Source organism: Heterocephalus glaber, unplaced genomic scaffold, assembly GCF_053883595.1.
Source record: "Heterocephalus glaber isolate CG9 unplaced genomic scaffold, H.glaber_assembly_v1.0 deba00001481, whole genome shotgun sequence".
Lineage (NCBI taxonomy): Eukaryota > Metazoa > Chordata > Mammalia > Rodentia > Bathyergidae > Heterocephalus > Heterocephalus glaber.
The window spans coordinates 66,606,728-66,634,149 of NW_028258317.1; the positions used below are offsets into that span (position 1 = coordinate 66,606,728).

Here is a 27,422-nt window from a genome sequence, read left to right on the forward strand (position 1 = left end):
AAAAGAATACATTAAATAAACAAATCAGTGCCTTGTTACTTCCAACATTACAAAAGAACATAAAGTCCAAAGTAGAATTCTATTCCAGATAAAATATCTTTTAAGAATAAAGCTATCAGCCAAACAAAAAGTATACACTTTTACCTCTATTGTTAAGCTAAATGATGTTCAGAGACAAGGAAAATAATCCTAAATGGAAAGGTGGAGAGGCAGAGAAGAATGAAGAGAATGTATACTAATTAAAATGGTAAACATGTGGATAAATCTTAAGTAAACCACAGTAATATAGGAATAGAATAGTTGGTGTAGAATACATCAGTAATGTATTTTAATATATGGATGCATATTTATATACACAAAATTAAAATTTACCAAAAATAACAGCATATAAAATGGGAAGGAAATGAAGTTAAAATATTCTAAATCTCTTATATTGTCTGGGATGAAGATAAAAATACCAAGTAATAGTAGGCTTTGATAAGAATGGACTTTTAATTCCCAGACCACTAAAAAAAAGAACAAGTGAATTGAGCAAACACTTCTGAAATGAAGTACAAATTGCCAATAAGTATATGAAAAAATATAGCACATCTTTAGCCATTAGGGAAATGTGAATCAAAACTACATTGAGATTCCATCCTACCCCATTCAGAATGGCTATTACCAAGAATATAAAAACAGGGCCCGGGATTTAGCTCAGTGGTTTCGCCACCTGCTGCGCAAGCGCAAGGACCCGAGTTCGATCCCCGGTACCAAAAAAAAAAAAAAAGAATATAAAAACAATAAATGCTGGCAAGGATGCAGGGGAAAAAGGAACATTTCCACACAGTTGGTGGGTAAATTAGTAAATTAGTATACCTACTATAGAAATCAGTATAGGAGTTCCTCAAAAATTAAAAATAGAGCTATTATTTGATCTGGCTATACCACTCCTTGATATGTACCTAAAGCAATTAAAAGTCAGGATACCATAGGGATACCTGTACATTCATGTTTACTGTGGTAGAATTCACAGTTGCCACGATATGTAACTAGTTTAGATGTTCATCAGATGAATAAAGAAAATGTAGTATATGTATACAATAGAGTATTATTCAGCCACAAAGAAAAAGCTACACCATGTCATTTGGAAAGGAACTGGAAATTATCATGTTAAGCAAAATATGCCCAACTCAGAAGGGCTAGTATCACATGTTTTCTCTCATATGTAAAATCTAGGAAACAAAACTACAAAGATGACAAGAAAGTGGAAAAGAAACTACTGGTATTAGAGAAGAGGAAGGGAAGGGAATGGGGAGGTAAAGGAATGTTATGAGGGAGTGACTATGATTGACTTATATACATTTATGAAAATGTCACAGTAAAACTCATTGTTCTGTATAACTAAATGCCTTTATTTAATAAAAAGATAAAAGTATATAATTTCCAAACCAGTAGAAAGAAAAATAGAATACGTATAATATAATAGAATTCTAATAATTTAGTTCTAATCTAAACCAGGCACGGTGGTGTACACCTGTGATCCCAGCACTTGGGAGGCTGAGGCAGGAGGATTGCAGTGAGCGCAAGCCCAGCCTGGGCTACATAGCAAGACTCTGGCTTTAAAACAACAACAACAACAACAACAACAAAACAAACAAACAAAAAGAATAATTCTAACCTGAAAGAAGGCAAGAAAAGAAATAATAGAACTTAAATCATGTGGAGTAAATGAAAAGCAATGAATAAGACTTAAATACAAAGCCATCAATAAAGAGCTAAATGGCTTTATTACAGTACATTATTAAAATGGCTTAAAACAACTGTATCAACTCTATACTTCTTCCAGTAGGCACACTTCAAGCATATGTGCATAGAAAGGTTGAAAGTAAAAAGATGGAAAGAGATAAGCCATGTAATAAAAAATAAGATAGTTATTAATATCAGAAAAACTGAGGACTTCAAGCAATAGGCATTATTAGAAATAGAAGTTTATTTCATAAAGTTTCAATTGAATAAGAAAATATAATAATGGTATATTTCTGGTCTCAATAAAGCAAAATTCACAGAACTCTTAAGTACAAACAAGTAATTCAACAATTATCTCATTAATTGGCAGAGCAAGCAGACAAAAATCCATTAAGAGCAGGGACGATATGAACAATGCATTACAAATTTGATCTAAAGGCTTTATGTAGATGACTGCATCCAGGATTTGCAAAACACAGGTTCTTTCTAAGTGCTCATGAACCTTCACTAAGGTCAAACATGAGCTATAAGGCAAATCTTTTTTATTTTATTGTTATTAGTATATATATGCAGTATATAATGTTTACATAATGGAGATGGCACATGCACATAACACATCTTAATTCCTTTTTCATCCCCTTTCCCTCCCTTACCTCCCTCCTCCCAAGCAAATCTCAACAATTTTTTCTTTTTTTGGTACTGGGGATCGAATTTGGGTCCTTGTGCTTGCGCAGCAGGGCAGTAGGCGGCGAAACCACTGAGCTAAATCCCTGGCTCAACAACTTTTAAAGGATACTAATCGCATAGTGTTTTCTGATCAACAACAAAATACCAGAATATATAGGAAGTTCCCATATTTTTGGAAGTTTAAAAACAATTTCTAAATAACTTATAGGGTTATTAGTTGTAATTTCCCAATTTTCATTTCTAACTTCAATTATTTGTGCTTTTCTGTTTTTCTTGTTCAATCACACCAGAGATTATCAATTTTCCTACCCTTTTCAAAATACAAACCTTAGTTCTGTTGATCTACTCCAGTGATGGTGAACCTCTTAGAGATGAGTGCCCAAACTGCAACCCAAAACCCACTTATTTATCATAAAGTGCCAACACCACAATTAAATTTGAATACTGAGGTGTTAGTTTAGAAAAAACAACTCATACTTAACATCTCTTGTTTTAAAAGAAAAACAAATAATGTGTCATAGGTTCACCACTACTGAATTCTGCTCTATTGTATTGTTTCATTTTATTTTTTGCTCCCATCTTCATTATCTCCTTCAACTTTTAGTTCTTCATTTTCTAACTGATTATACAGATTAATAGGTTTTATTTTGGCAGATTTGTACATGCACATAATATACTTTGATCACTTTCACCCTTCCGTCTCCCCACTTACTCCACCCTCCCTTCAAGTTTCACATTTATGGGAGGGTTTCGATGTATATATTTTAATCATATCTACCGCTCCATTACTTGCTCTTATACCCCCTTACACTTCCCTCTTTTTCCCTTCCTCTTGTCTGATAGTCCCCCTTCTACTTTATCATCTTTTTAGATTCCACATATTAGGGAGAACATGAAATATTTGTCTAAGTCTAGCTTATTTCACTCAACATGATAGTCTCCAAATCCATCCATCTTCTTGCAAATGACAGAATTTCTTTCCTCCTTAGGGCTGAATAATATGCCATTGTATATATACATATTTTCTTTATTCATCTTTTGATGAGCATCTAAACTGGTTCCCTATCTTGGCTATTGTGAGTTCTGTTGCAATAAACATGAGTATGAAGGAAACCTTATGATATGCTGACTTTAATTGCTTTGGGTGTATACCAAGGAATGATAGAACTGTAAGAAATGGTAGCTCTATTTTTAGTTTTGTAAGGAACCTCCAAACTGATTTCCATTGTGGTTGTACTAATTTACGTTCCCACCAGCACTATGGAAGTGTTCCTTTTTTCCTCTGTTTCCTCATCTGCATAGTTTATTGTATTCTTTTTTAAAATTAATTTTATTGGTACATTTTAGGTATACAATATAATGACATTCATCATTGGAAATTTGCACCTTTACATAATCTCTCTTGGTTCTTATTTTTTCCCCATTCCCCTGCCCTCCCTTCAACCCCTTCATCCCTCCTTATTTACAAAGACTTTGCTTCCATTTTTTCATTTTCTCATATTAATTCCATTCCTTTCTTTCCTTTCCCCTACTGTTTATTGTATTCTTGATGATAGCCATTCTGATTGGGATAAGATAGAATCTCAATGTAGTCTTGATTTGCATTTCCCTCCTTCAACTTTTAAAAATAAGACAGAGCATTAGGCAATTAAAAATAATGTTTGTACAGAGTTTTTATAAAATACAGGATCTTTTAAATCTAATCTTTAAAGTAACTTTAGGGGTAGATCTTTTATATTATTTTACAGATGAGAAATCTGTAGACAGGACTAAAAACAAACTCATAATTATTTTATTGACTGAATATGGTCCTAAAGTTTGCATCCAAGACCAGAGGAACTTGGCCTGCCTCTCTCCAGGGCTTCACTCTAACCACCCTAGAACCTCCTCTTATCCTTTTAGAATTTATATCTTAAGGGGACATTCTCTAAAAATAGCCATGGTTCAGAAGGTAGAAGCTTGACTTTCAACAACTCTTCCTGCATAATCTCCAGCATATCTGAGAATTGCCAAGAAAACACAATAGTGGTGGTAGAGTGCAGAAGTGGGTAGGCTGCATAGGCTAGAGAAACAAGCACATAGCAGCCTTTATCTCGCCCAACCACTTTTGGTCACTGGACTTGAGCTGGTGGCTCTTCCTGCTGGCCCATAACAAACACAAAGCATATTTGCTTAGAAACAAAATTATCTCCTTAGAAGCATAATACTGTTGAGAAACCACATCCAAAAAGTCATTTTCCTCACACCTCTTAGCAATATGTATTGGGGAGATCCTTGACAGATTTTCTTGATTTTTGGATAGAAATTGTCTTCTACTGACTGAATTGACTAGATGTTAAAATCCTTGGATAGGAGCTACCGTGCAGCCCAACTTCCTTGGTTCTTCCTTATAAAGATACTGCTCATTCCAGGCACGATTAGGGCCCTAATAATACTTTTCCAATTTCTACAACCTACGAGGTCCTGCCAAAAGACAGGTAAGAGTCAGGTGTGGTGGCATACATCTGTAATATCAGCGCTCTGGGAAGCTAAGGCAGGAGGACTGCAAATTTGAACTCAGTCTGGGCAACTTAGCAATTTAGTCAGAACTTGTCTTAAAATAAAAGATGAAGAAAATGAATGCAGCCCCGCATGAAGGCCCTGGGTTTAATCCCCAGTACTGCAAAACAAAAAACAGAAAATAGGTGAGGACACACAAGCATAAAAACAGGTATAGTTCCCTCCCTAAGGTCATCTGGGTATAAATGAAAGAGTCCTTATTTAGAGGCTGCATGGTGGAGGGACCATATTCTTAGCTACTATACTTGTTTTTTTCTCTGTACAGGTTTCACACAAACTGCTTACTGCTTCTCCTTAAGAATTCAGTGGAGAATGAACTCACTCCATGATCTTTCCTGTATTGTCCTCATCCACAAGATGTGAGACCTTTAGTACATTTTGGTACATTATATTTTTCTAGGAATGTTCTCATATAAAATTTCTAATTTATTATCATAAAACTGTAATGTAATTTCTTATGGTTTTCATGTTTATAGCATTTTATAACATCAAACTTCAGAAATTTTCTGACATTTAAATGCCAAGACAATGGGTACTTTATTCAAACAGTTGCAGAAGGGAAAGTTCTCAAAGGAAATGTTTTTCGAAGCATGTGAAATGAGTATTATAGGAGAAAAAAATAAAAGGAACATTGCCTGTTGCAATTTGGTGAGCTTTAGGGGGTTATGGGTGTTGAAATCTTACCAAAATGAGCTGTTTTGACTTATCTTGGTGTGTTACATGCTGTTCTTAGAAATGTTGACTCAAGAAGTTTAAAGTGGGTTATTCTTTCAATACCAGAGTGAGGTCAGTATATGTTTAGAGAAGAAAATTTAACATTGCTACAATTTTTGGCTTTTTTTCTTTTTGTTGATCAATATCACTAGAGGCCTCTCAAGTATGTAGTCTTCCAAAACAAAAGAAGCACACATAGAATTGTTAATCCTCCATATTGTACTTTTTAATTTCATTAATTTCTGCTCTTAATTACTTCCTTTAACTTTTTGGGGATTTAATTGTCTTAACTTCTTGAAATGGTGCTTAAGTAATTACTAGATCTTCTGATTTTCTAAAATTTTTTAGGTTATAAATTTCTAAGCATTGTTCCCCATGAAGAACATAATCACTGTGTACTGTAAATACGTGCCGATAAAAATAAGACTTGGGGAAAAAAGAAAGTAGCAAGAATAATGGGATAAGTGTTTTTGAAGCAAGGGGGAGTATATTAAGGGGAATTAATGGCAATGTTTCTTTTAGTGAAATAAAATTTTTTAAATTAAAAAAAAAAATTTCTAAGCAGTGCTTAAGCAACATCCCATTGGTTTTGATATTCAGTATTTCATTATCGTTGTTTAAAATATTTTCTTCTTTGAACCATGATTTAGAATGTAATTGTCCCTTTCTGAATATAATGACAATGTCCTGGGTATCTTTATTATTAACCTCTAATTTCACTGCATAGTAAGAGAACAAGTCTGCATGATTTCCATCCTTTAAGTACAGATATTTTCACAAATATACCTGATAATTCAATATAGCAAGTCTGCAGTTGTTTCTTCTGCTGTTTTTTTCACTTATGTTATCTTTTTTCTATATACCTGATCATTTTTGACTGCTTGATGAATATTGCCTGTAGAAATGATTTATGTTACCTGAGTTAAGACTGCAGAGTCTTTTTTTTTTTTTTTCCATCTGCCAGGTCTCAAGTTATGTTTACCTAGACCCAAGTAAAGGCTGGGCCAGGGATACTTTCTTTTATTGCTCTGCTCATTGAGAAGCCATGTCTCTATATTTGAGGAAGGGGGAGCTGTTTAGATCTGATCTTATCCTGAAGGTGTAGCACTTTGGGAAGCCAACTTTTATTTATTTATTTATTTATTTATTTATTTATTTATTTATTTATTTTTATTATTTTTTCTACTTAACTTCTAAAGGGAAAGATTCATCACTATTACCTGACTGAACTTCTCTCACACATTGAGTAGCCTCTGCAGTATACAGCATGAGCTGTGGTGTTCACCTCTTTAATTATAGTATCTCATTTTAAAACTGTCATACATTGTCTTTTCAGCCTCAACATTCTCTTGAGGGAGAGGTAGGGTGCCATGTTCTAAATGCTCCCTCCCATTCATCTTGAAACTTAATCACCAATGTGATGATATTAGGAGGTGGCATCTTTGGAAGTGATAAAAGTTATGAGGGTGGAGCACTCATGACTGGAATTAGTGCCCTTAGACAGGAGGGCCGAGACCCCTCCATCAGGTAAAGATGTACTGAGAAGGTCCTATCTATGAGCCAGGAGTGGCTTCTCACCAGACATGAAACCTGAGGGCACCTTAAATTTGCTAGTTTCTAGAACTATGACAAATATGTTGTTTATAAGCTACCTAATTTACATTTTGTTATAGCAACCTGAATGGACTAAGATAGACAGCATACTACCTATCTTTAAAAAAAGCAATCTTAGGGGTGGGGATGTAGCTCAGTGGTGCCGCCACCTCCCTCCCAAGCACAAGGGCCTGAGTTCAATCCCCAGTACCAAAAACAACAAAAAAAAGCAGTCTTCTTCATTGTTTTAGGCGAGAAATTAAACCAAATAACCTAGCCTATTTTTACCAGAAACTAATATTCCACTCTTTTTCATTCCAGATTTTTATATTTATGTACTTTATTTTTATCCTTTAAAATTTGCCTGAGTTTCCCATACATATTTGATTATAAAATCTAAACATCTTGGCTATTTTCCCAAATATAAACACTTTCCCACTTTTATGTAGACCTTCCAGCTTGCAATTTCCCTACCGTCTAACATTTAAATTCACTCTTCAGTCCTGTGAATTAGAAACTTGGGCAATTCTGCCCCCACCCCCATCTTCTCTGGAAAGGGTAAAGATGGTCTTCAACTAATTCACACCTCTGGATTGGCTGGTGGAGGCTCCCCCACGCTGGCTCATTGTATTTGCACTACAAGCTCACTTGGGAGAAGACAGACCAGAAGATGTGGATACATCTGGAATCGCCCTGAGCAGCACCCTATCTGGACCTACCTATGCTCAAGACTGGGGCCAAGAGAACCATTTCTAGAGTGTGAATAGATGAGGGCCATACAAATGTTCCCCATTTAACATCCCACCTGGTTAACAACTGTTCAGATTTACAGCTGAGGTGCAGGCAGGTGTAGTGACTCAAGCCTGTAATCAGCTCTCCAGAGGCTGAGGCAGGAGGATTGCCATGAGTTCAAGGCCAACCCAGGCTACATGGTGAGTTCATGGCCAGCCAGAACTACCTAGTGAGACCCTATCTCAAAAACAAAACACAATTGAGCCGGGATTTAGCTCAGTGGTGCCACTGCCTGCCTCGCAAGCGCAAAGTCCTGAGTTTGATCCTTGGTACCAAAAATAAAAAACAAAAACCAAAAAAACCCCAAAACAACCCAAAACACAATTGAAGCAGGATGTTTGGACTCACAACCCACTGCTCAGACTTACATCCTTTTTTTTTTTTGGTATAGTTCTGTACATCTTGTTTCTAAAGCCTCAATGTCTTTTTTTTTGGTACAGTACAACTTGTTTATATAGTACTGTAATTGTATTATACAGTATTATAGTTTAATGTTGTTATATATTAGTACATGTAAGAGTTTTGCAAATAAAAGTAAAGTCATCAAGTTGGAATTTCTTTTGTTCTGAATATTTTAATGTACATACTACATGCAATTCATTTAGTGACCAATCATTAACGACCTAGTTAGGACTGGAACTCAGTCATTAAATGAGGAATGTCTGTAGTAGGGGCATATCCCCAGCATTTAGTACACTGGAGGGCTTGCAATCTCTATCTCAAAGGTGGTGAACCTAATACTTAATGTGTCTTTTTCTCAATGAGCGGGCAATAGGTACAGTTGGAGTTCAAGTAGGGGTAGGGACATGTGTAAAGGAAGGGGTAGGGCTTTTGGCCATAGGCATACTGACTGCTCTAGACACAAGGGTACATGGAAACCTCAGGTAATATGATTATTTAGCAAAAATCAGAGATGCTCTCATTTTGAACAAATAGAAGACCAATCTGTGCTCCAACCACTAAGAATCGCTACTCTGCATCCTCTTCATTTCTGCCGACACCAGCCTTGCCAGAGAAGTTACTCTGGAGAACACCTTAACATGTGTGCTATTGTCCTTCACCAGGACATAATATTTCCCACTTCTCTCTCAAAACACAATTCAATGTCTCTGAAACCCATTCCTCTCTTGGTTGGCTATCGTCACTTTCCTCTGAACACCTACCGAGGTCAGTTCACACATCTACTAGAGTGGGTTTTGCATGCCATCTTTCTCTTTAACTACCAGGTATTACTGCTTTCATTCTGTCCCTGTACAGTGCTTCCGACAATGGATCATGTATAGAAGAATCTCAAGTATTTGCTGAAGACTTTTATTTAAGTCCATGGATACAGTTGTTTGCCAATGTTACATGCAGAGGGGGACATACAGTAAATGGGATTATGACTTTCCCAACTGGCACTGAATGGCAGACATACTTTGTCTCTCCCTGTCCTCACCCCATCCACCAAAACCTAGTGGTGGGGGTTAGAAACAAAGTACTCTTTTGTATTCCTAGAGGCATGGACACTACCTGATGATAGGAATCTTAGAGATAGGAAACTAGATTGTTCTCTTGAAGACAGATTCTGAAGCCAGAGACCAGACCTATAGTTCACCCTCTATTGATAAGTCCCAGCTTCAGTAGTCCTGGACAGGTTACTTAACTCAGGAGAGTCTACTTAAAGCATCTGAGTTACCTAGATAACACTTCTACATAGCTAACAATATCTCATGTTAAATTCTATGTGTTCCTGAGAAATTTTTTCGTGACCAATCCTTCATATGATCTGCCCACTCCCATTAAGACTATCACAGTGCTTACCTTTGGTCCCCTCAAAATACATCTGTGGTTTTATTGGAGGCATCACCTAACTTTTGGTGAAACCTGTGCTACTACCCCTGTGGGATGTGCTTCCTGCTGCCCTCTCTGGTATGGATCTGGTATAACTAACTCCATACAGATATGGCACACAAACGGCTCTGTAGATTGCTCCATCTAAAGCAAGTCACAGCCTGTTTACATGTGAAGAATTTCTTTATTGGAGTTCCACCTTACTTTGCCACCTTATCTGGCCTTTATGACAGAGTGAGCCCTGAACAAAGTATTCATATTTTACGACAAACAATATACAGTACATATGTGTGCATGAAATCTTTACAACAAATTCCAAAACAAACACTTAACAGAAGAATAAAAAAACACAGATTTCCTAATCTCTCTCAATTATTGGTAGCTACTTAGCATTTTAACTCTTGTAATAAAATGCTGTCCTCCACAGCATTCCCACTCATTGGAATCCCTGAATCAATTCTTTCTGTAAGGTGCAAATTCATGTTGAAGATGTGTTCCATTAACTATTACAGGTGCCAAAATTCCCTCCATGACATACTGGTTTATTGTAATGTATGAATACTAAGTTTTCATTTATCACACATTCATCATTCATTGAAGGAGTTCATTTGAAACTTTAAAAGTCTCACCCATTCAACTGGAGTATTAGCATAGTACATTCAATTTGCATTTTTAATAAGTGACTCTCTCTTACTTCAGGTTAGATTTATAATAGTCTAAGCTTTTTTACTTTTCCTACAAGGAAATCCAAATTCTGTTTCAGAAGTGGTTATCCACCTCCCCTAAACCATTCAATTACATTGTGTATAACTCATGTTCACTAGTAAATAAATTTCTATTCCCTGAAGCCTATCTCTCCCTGAATTTGCCTGTTGCCTTGAGGCCCTTCTTAGATTTTTTTTCTACTGACCAAGATACAATTGGGATTCAAAGATACACCTGAATTACCTCCATTTCTACTCACAAAATGTACTCAAGTATGAACTATCTGAAGGTGACTGTGATTTCTAGTTGGGAGTCCTTTCTTCATATGCAAATTTTAGGTTAAAAAATATCTGCTCATTTTTAGAATTTAAAAATATTCCACTGCTTTGATACTTTAAATTCCCATTGAGGACTATTTTATATTCCAAAAGGGCTCAACTATCTTGACACTGGACCCTTCCTTACTGGCCGAGTGAAAAATCACAGAAAGTTACTTATATCTAGAATGGTTTCATTGATACTATGAAAATTATAAGCTGTGAATAAGGACCTCAGAAATTCTTACATTCATATGGTTTCTCTTCCATATGAGTTCTTTGAGACTTGGTAAGCTCTGCCTCCCACAGAGGCATCCTCATCCTGGTCCCAGCCAAAGCAATCCCTCCCTCGTAGATCCTCATCTGGGATGTGCTACACTGATGACTCTCCACATTTGTCACATTTAAAGATTCTTCTCCAGTATGGATTCTTCTATGCTTAGTGAGATTTGATCTGATATTAAATGCTTTCCCACACTCATTACATCGGTATGGCTTCTTTCCAGTGTGGATCCTCTTATGCTGGTCAAGGACTGATCTATAATTGAAGGACTTTCCACACTCACAATTATAGGGCTGCTTCCCACTGTGAATGCTTTTATGGTTGATAAGACTTGAATGTGAGATGTATGCCTTCCCACACTCATCACATCCATAGGGTTTTTCACCTGTGTGGATCCTTTTATGCACTGTGAGGCCTGAGCTGTTCCTGAATGCCTTCCCACACCTATCACATACATAGGGTTTCTCCCCTGTATGGATCCTCTTGTGCTGAGAAAGGAGAGAGCTGTAACTGAAAGATTTCCCACACTCAACACACTTAAAGGGTTTCTCCCCAAGATGGACTCTTTTATGGCTTATGAGAGTTCTGTTTGAAAAAAAAGCCTTACCACATTCATCACATGTATAGGGTGTCTTGCCAGGGTGGGTACTTTTATGATTAATAAGGCTTGAGTGTGAGATGTAGGCTTTTCCACACACATCACATTCATAGGGCTTCTCCCCAGTATGTATTCTTTTATGAACTTTAAGGCTTGAGTTGTTTCTGAAGACCTTTTCACATCTGTCACATTCATAGGGTTTCTCTCTAGTGTGTACTCTTTTGTGTTGAGAAAGAAGTGAAGTGTAATTAAAAGATTTCTCACACATATCACATTTGTAGGGCTTCTCTCCAAGATGAATTTTTTTGTGATTTATAAGGGTTCGGTATGTGATGAAGGCTTTTTCACACTCATCACACTTAAAGGGCTTCTCCCCAGGGTGTACACTTTTATGATTTATAAGGCTTGAGAGTGAGATGTATGCTTTCCCACATTCTTCACATTTGTAAGGTCTCTCCCCAGTGTGGATTCGTTTATGTACTTTAAGGCCTGAATTGTTTCTGAAGGCTTTTCCACACTCATCACACCCAAAGGGTTTCTCCCTAGTATGAATCCTTTTATGCTGTTCAAGGGCAGAGCTGTAGTTGAAGGACTTCTCACAATAGCTGCATTTATAGGGTTTTTCTCCAAGATGGATACCTTTGTGATTTTTAAGGCTAGAGCGTGAGATATAGGCTTTCCCACACACATCACACTTGTATGGTTTTTCCCCAGTATGAAGTCTCCGGTGGACTTTGAGGCCTGAATTGTTTCTGAAAGTTTTCCCACACACATCACATACATAAGGTCTCTCTCCAGTATGAATAGTTTTATGTTGAAGAAGAAGGGAGTTATAACTAAAGGATTTGCCACACTCCTTACATTCATGAGCTTTCTTCCCTGGGTGAATGCTCTTATGAACGGCAAGGCCTGAGCTATAGCTGAATGCTTTGCCACAGACATCACATTTATAAGGTTTTTCTCCTGTATGAATCCTTTTATGCACTATGAGGCCCGAGCTGTTCCTGAAGGCCTTGCCACATTCATCACATTCATAAGGTTTCTCTCCAGTGTGGATGACTTTATGCTGAATGAGGAGAGAACTATAATTAAAGGATTTCTCACACTCATCACATTTATACGGTTTATCTCCAAAGTGGATGCTTTTATGGTTTAGAAGTGTCCTGCAAGTAATAAAGGCCTTCCCACACTCATCACATTCATAGGGCTTCTCACCTGTATGAATCCTTTTGTGGACCCTCAGACCAGAGCTGTTACTAAAAGTTTTCCCACAGATGTCACATTCATAAGGTTTCTCCCCTGTGTGGATCCTTTTGTGGACTCGGAGACCAGAACTATTTCTGAAGGCCTTCCCACACTCACCACACTCATAGGGCTTTTCTCCAGTGTGGATCCTTTTATGCTGGTCCAGAACAGAGCTATAATTGAAAGATTTCCCACACTCATCACATTTACAGTTTTTCTCCCCAGAATGGGTGCTTTTGTGGTTTATAAGGCTGGAATAGGACATGTAAGCTTTCCCACACTCATCACACTTGTACGGCTTCTCTCCAGTATGGATGCGCTTGTGGACTCGCAGGCTGGAGCTACTTCGGAAAGTCCCTCCACAGTCATCACACTCATAGCGTTTTTCTCCAGTGTGCATAATTTTATGTTGAACAAGACGGGAGTTATATTTGAAGGACTTCCCACACTCATCACATTTATGTGATTTCTTAACAGCACTGGTTTTCTGCTGTAGACTGCTGTAAGAGTTTCCATTAATGTTCTCCACGCAATTGCTTTGTTCATTGCTTTTCTGTTCTGTAGGAGTAGTCTGGTGGGTAACAGGCTTTGACCTCAAGTGTAAGCTTTTCTCAGATGCCTCATCTTCCTGTTCTGTCTTTATATTTGCCATGTTCTCAGTTTTGCCAATCTTTTCCACAGTGCCACTTAGGTCTCCCTTCATTCTTTTCCCCTTGGACTCTTCCAATGGATTCTCCACCTTGCTATTCCAATCACAAACTTCACCAATCTTTGATTCTTGCTTATGATCCTTGTGAAGACCTTCCACTTTGGGCCACTTATAGTCTTGATTTCCAACATATTCATTTGTTTCAATTGATTCCTCATCCTCAGTGTTCCTCTTCAAATGTGACACTAAACCAAAAAAATGAAAATGGAACCCATTCACTTCATTTAGAAAACATTAGAGAACAACATCAAACTTCACTCATCCACTCGGTAAATATTTATTAACTGCATGCTATGTGATAGGTACATTTTTAAGTACTAGGGATATAAAGGCGGACATAAAATTTCTGCCCTTATGAAGCTAATGTTAAAACACTAGAGGGGCCGGGGATTTAGCTCAGTGGTTCTCTTGCCTGCCTTGCAAGTGCAAGGACCCGAGTTTGATCCCCGGTACCAAAAAAAAATAAAATAAATTTTCTGGGCCGGGGATTTAGCTCAGTGGTTCTGGCGCCTGCCTTCCAAGTGCAAGGTCCCAAGTTCAGTCCCCAGTACCTAAAAAACCCACACTAGAGCCCTGGATTTTCAACGGCCAAATAACTTTTCTATTCTGGTATAACAGCTTAAGATGAGGCCAAGCTGAAATGGGTTAAATGATGCATGGAACCGTAGATAACACTGAACAGTTACTGAACAATGTCACCTACTCATAGAAAAATAAACAGAAGGCAGGTAAAATCTCTAAAGAACAGATTATTTATAAGACAAAAGTTGGGCATAACTTTTTATTATGTAAAATTATACATAAACAGCAAAGAACAGGCAAAAATAAGAGAAGAAATCAGCATGTGGACAGAAATATTGGGGAGGTAACTGTGGATATGAAATCTTGAGGACATTCACTGCTGAGATAAGAAAGACAGCAACTTGCAACTGCTTGGACTTGGACTGGTTTGGCCTCCTGGGCTTTCTCTCCAGGGAACAAACACTGATCCTGGAAAACTACATACTGTCGTTAGGGAAGAACTCTATGTAAAAGAACATGCTTCACCTGCCAGGGAACAACACTTTCATTCTCACTTCTGAAGAGGCTAACGATACAGCACATTACAGACACAAACCATTAAGCAAAGGAAGTACAGCTGGCCCTCTGTATATACAGATTCTGCATCCTCATAAAAGCAGCTAACCATGGATGCAAAATACTCAGAAAAACAAAATTCCACCTGTACTCAACATATACAGGCTTCTTCCTTGTTGTTATGCCTTAAACAATGCAGTATAACAAAGATTTACACAGCATTTATACTGTTTGGGGCATTATATGTAATCTAGAGATTATTTAAAGAATACAAAAGGAGGGCTGGGGATTTAGCTCTGTGGTTTCACTGCCTGCTGCGCAAGTGCAAGGACCGGAGTTCGATCCCTGGTACCAAAAAAACCCACAAAAAAACAAAACAAAAAAGAATACAAAAGGATATGCATGGGCCAGGGATTTAGCTCATTGGTTCTTCCGCCTTCCTTGCAAGCTCAAGGTCCTGAGTTCGATCCCTGGTACCAAAAAAACCCAAAAAACAAACAAACAAAAGGATATGCATAGGTTATATGCAAATATGATGCCATTTTATATAAGGAACTTGACCATTAGCAGATTTTGTTATCTGTAGGGTCCTGGAACCAATCTCCGTGGATACCAAGGAATAACTAGAATATTGCCTAACTTCAAATACTGAGCTGTATGACCCTGGGAAATTTATTTAATCTTTCTGTGCACTCCTTTCCCCATCTGTAAAATGAAAGCAACGGGATTGTTGACTATTATATGATAACACATGTAAAAGCACTGACAACAATGCCTGTATCTTACTGCATGCTACTTATTAAATTTATTATTTACTATAGTATTAGAATTAAGAAAATAAGATAAGGTTATTGGATCACAGTTGAAATTTAGGGATAAAATACATGATTCAGGAAATCACATGGCTTTCTAGAGCAGATTTTAGGCTCCAGGCAGGGACTCTCTGATCCTGTGAAGATATTCTACACATGACTGATACTCCATCATCATTTCCCCATGGACAAACTGACTCCTGAGACAAAAAGAAACTGTTCTAAGTTAGCTACCCCCAAACCTTAGACAATGAAACATTTTTGAGTAGACTGACTTAAAATTTTGATCTCCTCTTACCCCTGGCTATCAGATGCTCTTGGATCAATACTCTGAAATTCTGTTAATCTTCTTCAGAAAACTTTATATGCAAACATGTGAGCAAGAAACAGCAAATTAAAAACAAAGTATAATACATATTTTGGAGTAGATATGTATTTTAAAAAGCACACAAAATGATCCAACTTAAGTTTATAGGAACAATGTACTCCAAATTAAAATAACAGCACAGGAGAAGCTAGAGCTCAGGAAACTGTCAGGAAGATCAAATAGTCATTCAGTAGATATTAAGTGACTACCAAAAAAGTGGTTCAGCTGAGAAAATATCACAAAATGACTTAAATAATTAAATATTACAAAATTATCAGAGATCACTGAGGAATAGGAGCATGGCCTACCTCTCTGCCTCCTTTTATTAGTTTGGGCAGTCTACTGAAATGAGAGCTTCTGGGTGGGTAGTGGAACTCTAGAACTATTAGCAGCAACACACTGATATAAAAGTTAAATGTAGCCAGTTATGGTGGCACATGCCTATAATCCCAACACACAGGAAGCTTAGAGAGGGGAATCACCATGAGTTCAAGCCAGCCTGGACTATATAGCAAGATACTGTCTCCAAAAAAACAAATAAAATAAAATAGATGAAATGAAATGAAATGAAATGAAATGAAATGAAATGAAATGTAAATGCACTCTGAATGCTGTTCCCACACACACTGGGGCCCTGCTCCATCCATTTCCTTTTCTATCTTGGCCCCTTTACCTCTACTCACCTTGGACTCACAGGACAAAAAGATGTTCAAGTTCACATAATCCTAAAACTAATCTCTTTAAATAAACATTCAAAAACTGCTAGAGAAAAAAGCAAAGGAAGAGCTATGAGGGGAGATTAGCTATAATAGATACGAAAATGTACTATATAAAAAACAGTGTGGTAGTAGTATATACACAGACATGAAATAGAAAAGTTTGGCAAGTCCTCACTACCCATAGAAAAAAATGATAAAGATGGTGTTTCAAATTATTGAGGGAGTCAATAAAGCCAGTCTTTATTTTAACAGTGTTGCAACTACTAAAAGCTATACAGAAAAAGTTAAAATTAGATCCATTCTTCACATCAAACACAAAAATAAACTTCAAGTGGAACAGGGCTCTAAATAATAATAATAATAAAGTTATACAAATACTCAAAGAGAATACAGGTAAATACCTCCATAGCCTGGGTATAGAGAAAGCTTTCTAGCTACAATCCAGATGCAATAAAAGACTAATGTTTAAGTGTATAAAAATAAAATTTTATGGTAAAAATACCATAAACAAATAAATGACAAAGTGGAAAAAATATTTACATTGCATATTCTGAGATATACTCCTGATATGGAAATAAATAAAAGGACAATATTCTTAATGATATAAAGAATTTTCGAGCTGGACAGGTTGGCACACACCTGTAATCCCAGTACTCTGGGAGCCCAAGGCAAGAAGATCATAAATCCAAGCCTAGACTGGGTAACCTAAAGAGACCCTGTCTCAAAAAATTTTTTTAAAAAGGCCCAGAGATGTAGCTCAGTGCTAAGGCCCTGAGTTCAATCTCAGTACTGCAACAAATAAATAAATAAATAACCCAATAAACATAAATAAAAAAATTTTCAAACACTAAAGGGAAATAAAGACTAAACATCCCATAGAAAAACAAGCAAAAGACATGGACAATTCACAAAAAGAAATATTAAACATGTGAAAAGACATTCAACTTCACTAATGAAAAATATAAAGTATAATAAGGTCCATTTCTCATTTGTCACCTTGGCAAATATTCAAAACTTGACAACAGTATACTCTGTTGATGAGGCTTTGGAGGAAATAAGTATGTTCATATATTGTTGGGAATGCAAACTGGCACAATCTCCTCATGGTAGAGAATTTGCTGCTATCTAACAAAAATACATGTTTTTCTCTTCAATCCAGAAATACCTCTTCTAGAAATTTATATGTAAGATATACTTGCAAAAATACACAAAAGATATTCATTATAGCATTATTTATAACTGCAAAATCTGGAGACCTACCTAAATGCCCAAGCATAGAAGACTAGTTAAGTAAACTAAGGCACATATACAATGGAGTACTATGCTAAGTTATGTGTAAGAAAGAAAACACATCTTCCTATCTTTATTTTATTTTATTTTTTTTTTTGGTACCGGGGATCTAACTCAGGTCCTTGCACTTGCGCAGCAGGCGGCGAAACCACTGAGCTAAATCCCCGGCCCAACATCTTCCTATCTTTAAAGTAGTCCCAGAAAACAACCGCTACTTAAAAGGGGAGAGGGAAGAAACACAGTTGAATATAGCTTTTTGTCCTTTTTTTTTTTTTTTTTTTGGTTCCGGGGATTGAACTCGGGACCTTGTGCTTTGCGAGCTAGGTGGAGGAACTAGTGAGCTAAATCCCCCGCTTGAGTATAGCTTTTTGTATTTTTTTTTTTTTACTTATGGAAACCTGATGATGTCCTGCATATTCAAAGAGCAAGATTAAATCAATAAGGATGAGCAAGGGGAAACTGGTAATACAGGAAAGAAACAGAAACAAATGAACCCACTTGTGTTTCATTTGACTACCAAAACCATACGACAGGAACAAACATAGAAACAAGAAAACAATCCCTGTAATTTAGAAACAATATTTCACTATATATACATTCAGTCTTGGGAAAGCTGGTGGAGGGTGTAGGAAGAATTGCAAAGAAAATTTTTTTGTTTGTTTTGTTTTGTTTTTGGTACCAGGGATCCAACTTGGGACCTTGCGCTTACAAGGCAGGCAGAGGAACCACTGAGCTAAATCCCCAGCGAATAAAACTTATTTTTAGCAGGTTTCTTTTCTCTAGTAGTATAGGCAAAGCAATTCTGAAACGATATCATTTAACTGAATAAAAATGTGCTGATTTTGTTGGGAGACAGGGTTCTCCTGGATGAAGAAAGGACATAAAAATACAAAACACTATAGTAAAAGGCAGGAAAGAACATTGCAGGGATGAATTGGAGAATTTGTATGAACTCATTATTCTATCTTATATATGTATGTGTGTATGCACATTTATATGAATGTATGCATATTCACTCTTATGTATAGGTATGTATGTGCATATATATTTTTTTAGCCCAGTTTGCTAAAAAGTCAAAAGCAAAAGCACCTCAGTGGTAATGAGTCTATCAATAGCCTATTCTTGTTTTCTATTACTATTCCCTGATAAAAGGTACCAAAATCCTTATAAAAATGGTTGATTCTAAGTTGGAAACAGAATATGCATAAAAATGAACTGGGGCATCTTGTTACACCAGCAAGTAAGGAGAGGTTCAAAAATATGATGGGGAATGGCACAAGATTACAAGAGCCAACTTGACCACCCAATTTAGGCACTGAAGATAACAGAGCAATGGATTATAAACTACTTAAAAAAAGAATTTCAATAATGTCATGCCTGGCCTGAATGAGAACTTGCAAGCAAACAGGCTGCTCTCAGCAAACAACAGGCCATTCTCAGTAAACAGGACAGATGGCCATAAAAAAATCAGGATGGGCCCGGGAATTTAGCTCAGTGGTGCCACTGCCTGTCTCGCAAGCGCAAGGTCCTGAGTTCGATCCCCAGTACCAAAAAAAAAAAATTAAGATGGCATATACAATCTCCCTGGCACCAAAAAGTCCAGTGATTGTCTACACATCTGCACTGACCATCCTTGGACCCTCAGTCATAAATATTTGTTATGATCAAAACCCTCTTTTCAAGCTCTATATAAATCTAATTCCTTTCCCGGCTAGCTGCTAATCCTCTCTCTCCATGTTAGCCCATCCACACATGGATGAAATCTCTCCCAGCTAGCTACTGATATTTTTCTCTTTCAATGTCATACACACACACACACACACACACACACACATGTGATAAAATTGGCTCTCCTCAGCTAGCTGCTGAACTGTACCCCTAACTTCAGTCTCTTTTCACTGGAATAAACCTTTCTTTTTCACAAAAGCCTATCCTGAGTGGTCTCACACAAACCATTTATAACAAATAAGACCATACAAATAAAAACTGGAGAGACAGAGAGACCTTTACAGTAGAATGTGAGCACTGGCTGGTAAATGTGGAAGAAATGATAAAATTGGAAAAAACACATTCTGCAATTATCAGAGTAAAGGCTGGGATGCAGCTTACTGTATGTAAGTTACTCTCAAATGCATTCAGGGTCAAAACTGGATGTATGAGAGACGAGGAGGACAAAATGCAGTAAATGCTAACCTCAGGAGAATTTGAATAAACAGTATCTTTTTACTGTTCTTATTCTTGAAATTGTTTTGCATACTTGAAATTATTATTATTATTATTATTATTATTATTATTATTATTTGGTACCGGGGATCGAACTCGGGTCCTTGTGCTTGCAAGGCAGGCTGCAATTTGAAATTATTTTCAAGGCTGTCTTTTTTTTTTTTTTGTAGTGGGGATTGAACTTGGGTCCTTGCGCTTGCAAGGCAGGCGACGGAACCACTGAGCTAAATCCCCAGCCTGAAATTATTTTCAGATAAAAAAGTTTTTTTAAGATGTCAAAAAGTAAATTACAATCACATCAACTATACCTTTCCCTGTAGGTACTACTTTCACCATCCTGCTTCCTGCTTTTAAAAATATAGATTTGATGCCCTATCTCCCCTCAAGCTTCACCTACTCAGTCTGATTTCAGACCATGTGGCATTAGATTCTTCAAGCCACATTAGCTTGCTTACGCTCTGGGCTGCTGCCCCTTGGATGTTCCTGGCCCTCTCATTCTATCCTGAGCCTTCCTCCTAGATTCTAACTTGGATACTTCTCCATTTGCAGCCCCACCTATATACTAGGTATATACAAGGCTCCTATCACTTCTACAAGCTGTCTCTTAGATATTTATCTGTAGCCTAGAGCCTCTCTTCAATTATAGACAATCCTATCTATCCCTGCCCTCCCCTTTGTCTAAATCAAAGGTGGGCTCTTCTACCTGTATCTCCCTCAGCTACATCCAAAATTGCCATTAGATCACCTGACTCTATTGCCCAAATAGGTGTCAAGCTCCCACCTCTACCTCCACCCCATCTTGCTAAGGACTTAGTGTAAGCCTTCTTTTGAACTACTGCAATAGCCTCTCTTCATTCTTATCCCTGCAGTTTTTCCTCCAATAGTTGTTTAGTTTTATAGGAGTTACATTTGGCCCTGAAGGGCTAAGAGTTTTGTGAAAAAAGGAGAAGGTATTCCTAGCAAAGGAAAGAGCAGGCACAAAGCAACTGATGTTCAGCACCCTTCAGACATTTGGAGTAGAGGGCAGCAGGCAAAGCTTATCAGGCAGACAAAAATAAGGGCTGCATGAGGGGCTGACTTATATAAAGTAGTCCAGACTTGACCCTGAGGAATTTTAGGCAAAGGAGTAGCAAATGCAGATATACATTTTGGAAGATCACTTATTTCATTAAATAAGGGGTTGTGATCACATTCTGTAAACAGCCAGACAGCAAACACTAAAAAGCTTTATGGACCATGTAAGACTTGCTTATTTCGATCTTATTTTTAACCTTGCTTTAAAAAATATAGAAACCTTTCTTACCTTGTGGGCCATACAAGAACAGATTTCAAGTCTAGTAGTTTGCCAACCTCTATTAGTTAACACCAGGGAAGCAAAGTTAATTTAAGATGGGATAATGGTACTGTAGCTATTGTGTCTTTTATTTTTTTTAATGCTAACTGAAGTATGATAGGGAAAAGTGGCATGGTGTCTGGAAATTTCTTGAAGATATCTCAACCAAGAAAAAAAATAAAAAGGGAAAGATGAAACAAATATAGCAGATTCCTGAAACTACTGAATCTGAATGATGGTTTTATGGGAGTTCATTGTAGTAACTCTACTCTCCTGTATGTGTTTTTTTATAAGAAAAAATGACACAAGAATTACTCCAAAATCACAACTTGTTCATACAGAGAACAAGAAAAGACTGAATTTCTTTTAAGTTCTAAAAACTAAATGGGAAATCTCACTCTAACCAGTTTTTAACCAACTGGAAGCATGACAGTATCAGCCCAGTTACATCAGTCAAAAGTCAGCCACAGTGTTCTACCTTCCTTACAAATGACACGTGACCCACACCTCTGGTCATTTCTGTGCTTGTTCACATTCTGTTATCAGTGCCTACAAAGTTCATACAGAGCCAGGCATGGTGGTGCATACCTGTGATCCCAGCACTTGGCAGGATGAGGCAAGAGGAACACCAGGAGTTCGAGGCCAGCCTGGGTTACATAATCAGTTCAAGCCCACCCAGAACTACCTAGGGAGATCCTGTCTCAGAAAAAAAAACACCCAAAACAAAAAAGTTCATACAGATAGTAAGAACTTGCACTTAATTCTTGTCTCTGCTCCAGAAGAGTTAGGAGCCACTTCTCAAAAGTCTAGGCAACTCCCTAACTAGCACCTGTGCCTCACTCTGGCTGGAAATCCTTTCCTACTAATGGACTGCAAGAAAAAAAAAACAGATGCAACATGCCAGCAGCTACTTTGAATTTCCAGAGTCCAGCCATATTTACAAGGCAATCTATGATTTCAAGTGTCAAACTAGGATTCTGTATCTGAAATTCTTCGCTATTTGTATTTGATTTGGAGACGGACAGAGAAAGAAAAAAAAGGAATGCGATCATAAAATGCTTACCAAATCAAGATTATCTGGCCACATGAAAGATGGAACTAAAATGTGAGTGAAAGAAGTGATTTGAAGATGAGAAGATTATGATTTGTGTTCTTGTTATTCTGGAATTTAGTTTATGGATATCTGAATTGTAAATGATTAACATGAGTTGTTTCTATTGCTCAAAAGTAGAAATAAGGATCAAAGGTGATTTTTTTCCCTAAACTGAAAAAAAATGTAATAGAATATTCCAGTACCTCATTAAAGGAGAAGAGATTTCTCATCATTCCACAGAAGAAGGTAAGAAAAAGAGAATCTGAAAGGTAAGTTGATTTTCTAAACCTAAGGAGGAAGGAATTAGTTTGAAGAGAATCATGGATACAGCTAGCCTATTAGGCCAGTGTAGGACTAAACATCATATACATAAGTCTCAGGAGGGAAAGATTAATTTTTACTTAGTTGTATTTGTTCTATAAACTCCTTACACAAATATTATAATAATGACTTGACATATTTATCAATCTGTCAATAACTAGCTGAGTTAATATAAAACAAAAAATGTAACTGTTTAGTCCCCTCCTTAAAAACCTTTACCTGCTGGGCATGGTGGTGCGTGCCTATAATCCTAGCACTCTGGAGGCTGAGGCAGTGAGTTCAAGGTTAGCCTGGGCTACATACCAATACCCTCTCTCACCCAGCCCCCCTAAAACAAAAAATCCCTTACCCTAAACTGAGGGGCGTAGTGGTACACCTGAAAGGCCCTTACAGGAGGTTGAGGCCTTGTAAGTGTTGTAGTGGAATGCCTGGGAGCTTGATGCAGGACTGCAAAAGTCAAACTCAGTTTGGGCAATTTAGAGATTTTGCGACTTGGTGAGACTCTGTCTCACAAATTGTTTTAAAAGGACTGGGAATGTAGCTCAGTGTTGAAGACCTGTGTTCAACCCCTAGTACCACACAACAAACAATCCAACAACTTTACCCTAGAACAAAGCCATTCAATATACCACTGTTTAAGGTTAACAGAAAAGCTGGAAACAGCCTATGAGAGGGGCTCTCCTATAATCCCAGCTACTAGGCAGAAAAATCAGAAGTTCAAGCCCACCCTAGGACACTCTGAGATGCTCTCAAAATAAAAAATAAAAAATCGGGCTGGGGATGTAGCTTAGCATTCGCTGGGTTCAATCCTCAGTATCTGAAGAGAAAAAAAAAAAAAGAAACGGAAGTGTCCCCATATAGATCTAAAAATTATGAACATCCAAAACATCTGAACAGTGGCCAATCCAATACCACAGCACTGTAAAACAAACTTGCTGTCTTCCAATGTGTAAAATAACCTGTAATATTGTTAATATAATAATAGTTGGTAGAAGCAATGGGGCAGACTGGTCTGTATTCTAACACCTGTCAAAATAAGGTGTGTTGGGGGGGGGAGTAATTATGTTTACACTGGTCAGTATTTGAATAAAGAAATCCTGGAAGGATACACTCAAATCAACAAAAGTGGTTATTTAAGGAGGTTGAGCTAGGAATGAAGCTGAGAAAAGTGAATGAAGGTCTTTTCACCAACTTTTTATCACTTTTAATATGGAAACTATGTTGAATGTATTACATGTTCAAAATTATTTTAAATAGTAGTAAGTCCCGTTGGCCGCCTACACATCAATATTCCTGGCTGGCTAAGTCCTGCTGGCCGCCTTGTTTTCCTATAGCAACACACCCAGTGATGGCGCCCTGCGACCTGTTTGCTTTACATCCCCACTCTGCATTTCCGGCGTCCAGAAGCCTCCAAGTCCTGTTCCTAGTCACCTCCTCAGCTAACTGTTAGGGCGCGCACGTTAGCTTAGACACAGATGCTTCCCCAAGGCGAGATCCAGTGCACGCTCTCTGGGGGCTCCGACCACACCTGCGACAGCAGTTTCAACACCACCCTTCCACCGGAATAGGGGGCGACAGACTCGGACCAGATCACCTCTAAGTATCCCTCTCGCACGGTTTTTCCCAAGTCCGAGGGCTAAACTTAACTGCGAAGGGGGGCGAGGGAGTGGTATTTTTAAAAATACAGAGTAGTGTTTTAAAAGAGCTAATTTTCGGGGTTCTGCTCCCTGCTCACTAGAGACAGTAATGTGAAGCTGAGGAGCACGGTGGCGGGGCTCAGGCCCTTGCCGGTGCACCGGGCAGACCTAACCTGACCCCGGCCTGCTCAGAAAGCAGAGCGAGGCCCAGTGAGCTCCCAGGCTGTCCAGGGGCGGATCCTACCCCTTGGGGCCAGGCCCGAGGTCTTTCTCCCCCTTTCCTCTCCTGAACCCGCCTCCAGAGATGTGTGGTGGAAGGTTTGGTTTCCCCCAGATCCCGCCCAAGACCCGAGGGGCAGCCTGGACCCTGCCAAGAAGGAAGGGCGTGGCAGGGAGGGCCCGGGGGCGGAAGCGCGGGCGGCCCCGGACTCACGTACTGGCTGTGGCGGCGCCGAGGGAGCCCGGCCGCCGGCGGGACAAAAGCGCAGACGGCCAGGCCGGAAGCACCCCCGTCGGCCCCAGGGCACTTCCTAGCCCTCTCTAGGACACTGGAGGACTGACTCGATGGCTCGTCCTCAATCGGGCACGTGACCGGCGGAATGCTCGGCAGCCTCGGCTTCGGAGGCTGAGGAGCACCTCGGACTGGGTGTCGAGGGCTGGCGGGGTAGCTCCTTGGGGTGTGGCCTGGAAATCACTGGAGGGCTTTCCTGTTTTTGTGGATTTTACCTTACAAAGTGGAATAGGGAACGAGGTATAGATAATGAAGTAAACCAATGATTTGGTAGAGTGTGTGCAAGTTAACGTCCGGCCTACGTCCGTATAAACATGCTGTTACAGAGGCGGCAGGAAGGTCCCGGGTGCCAGCGGGCCGCGTGGCCTGAGAGCTGGGGAAGGGGAGGGCGCGGGGCTGGGCTTCCCCACTCCTTCCTGAAACGAGCCCCGGCAAAAGCCAGGAGTCCTGGGGAACGAGCTCACCGACCCGAACCTGTGGAGCCGCTTGCCGGGCAGTACCCACTCTCCAGACCACGCGCGTCGTTCTCCAACCCCGAGGCCCAAAATTACTGCAAAGGATGTTCGCAGGAGGTTTGACACAGTCATGCACTTGTAACCGAAAATTTTACGTTTTGGGGCTTTTACCTTGAATTTTTATGCTCCTCGTGGGAGTTTTATCTTAACCTAAAATATTTTCATTACACGTACCTCATTGAATTTTATCCTACTGTTAAGTATTTTATGCTTTTTAAATTTTTTTCATTTAATACAAGTAAAATTCTGAAATGCCCGGAAGTAGTTACAGATGAAAAGAGCCTATTCAGCTAACAGCTTCTGGCCAAAAACAAACTTAAAAACTCTCCCAAATCTCCCAAATCTGCTCCACATTCTTACTAAGTATATATTGAAACCCTAGTCTCAAGACCCCAGGGACCAAGTTCTTCTCTGGTCCTATGGGCATTTTTCCAATTTTACTTAACCCTGCTGCTGGTAGTTGTGGGAACTTGTCCCAGGACCTTGTTCTTTCTTTTCCTGGCTCGCATTTGCAATGGCTCAGTAAACCTAATTTTAGAGATCCCTTAGTCTGAAGTGTTTAGGCTTACTACATACATCTCTAACGAAGTTAGAAGTTTACAATTTTTCTCTCATTTTTAAATGTGAAATTTTATGATCAGTTCTGCAAAAAAGGAAATGATTGGGAAGAGCAAGTTAATTTTTTTATTGGTGCATGTTATACAGAATGGTGAGTTTCATTTTAGCATATTTGCACATTATATACCACACTTTGATTATTTTCACCCCTTTTCTCTTCATCTCCTTATTGTCTGATAGTCTCCTTTCTACTTTCCTGACCTCTTTTCCTTTCCCCCTTTCGATTTCATGCATAAGGTGAAATACATAATATTTGACTTTCTGAGTCTGGCTATTTTGATTCACATGATGATCTCCAGGTCCAATCATTTTTTTCTGCAAATAAGATGATTTTGTTTGTCTTTATGACAATAATATTCCATTGTGTATATGTACCAGATTTTGTCTAACCATTCATCTAGTGAGAGGCACCTAGGCTGGTCTCATAAGTTAAGCATTGTGAATTGTACTGCAATAAATACGGGTATCTCCATAGTATTCTGACTTTTATTTCTCTTGGGAATATACCTAAGTGTATAGCTAGATGAAATGGTAGCTCCATTTTTAGTTTTTGAAGAGCCTCCATACTGATTTCCATATTGGGTGTGCTCATTTACATTTCCACCGACAGCAGTAGAAGGGTTCCTTTCCCTTTAACCCCCTCCTGGACACTATTTATTGCTTTTGTATCCTTTTTCTTTTTGGTACCAGGGAACGAACTCGGGACCTTGTTCTTTCGAAGCAGGCATTGGACCCACTGAGCTAAATCCCCGGCCCATTTGCGCTTTTGTATTCTTGACGACACCCATTCTGACTTTTCTGACTGTAGTGAGAGGGAAAACTTTTTTTTCCCCCTTTGGCACCACTGAGCTAAATCTTAATGTGGTTTGATTTGCCTTTCTCTAGAGGCTAAAGATGTGGAATATGTTTTCATATACTTCCTATACTTACTGGTGAAATGAACAGTGTCTGTTCATTTGCCTATTAATTTTCTTTGTGGGGTGTGTGTGTGTTGTTTTTGAGTTCTTTATGGAGTATTCTGGATATTAATCCTCAGACAAATAGCTCACAAAGAATTCCTCCTATAGGGTATCTCTTTACTCTGATAATTGTTTCTTTTGGTTTGTAGAAGCTTTTTAATTTGATGTAGCCCCATTTGTTGAT

At 38.5% G+C, this 27,422-nt stretch overlaps 1 protein-coding gene across 1 annotated transcript; it reads right to left on the minus strand.

The window, feature by feature from the left end:
• Positions 1–9,368: 9,368 nt before the first annotated feature.
• Zfp62 (ZFP62 zinc finger protein) lies at positions 9,369–25,733 on the minus strand. The gene is made up of 4 exons (XM_087184170.1): positions 25,611–25,733; positions 25,197–25,361; positions 25,069–25,165; positions 9,369–13,948 (listed from the first exon to the last, which is right to left on the minus strand). The coding sequence occupies exons 1-4, from the start codon at positions 25,731–25,733 to the stop codon at positions 11,163–11,165; spliced, it is 3,171 nt and encodes a 1,056-aa protein (XP_087040296.1). The 3' UTR covers positions 9,369–11,162.
• Positions 25,734–27,422: the final 1,689 nt, after the last annotated feature.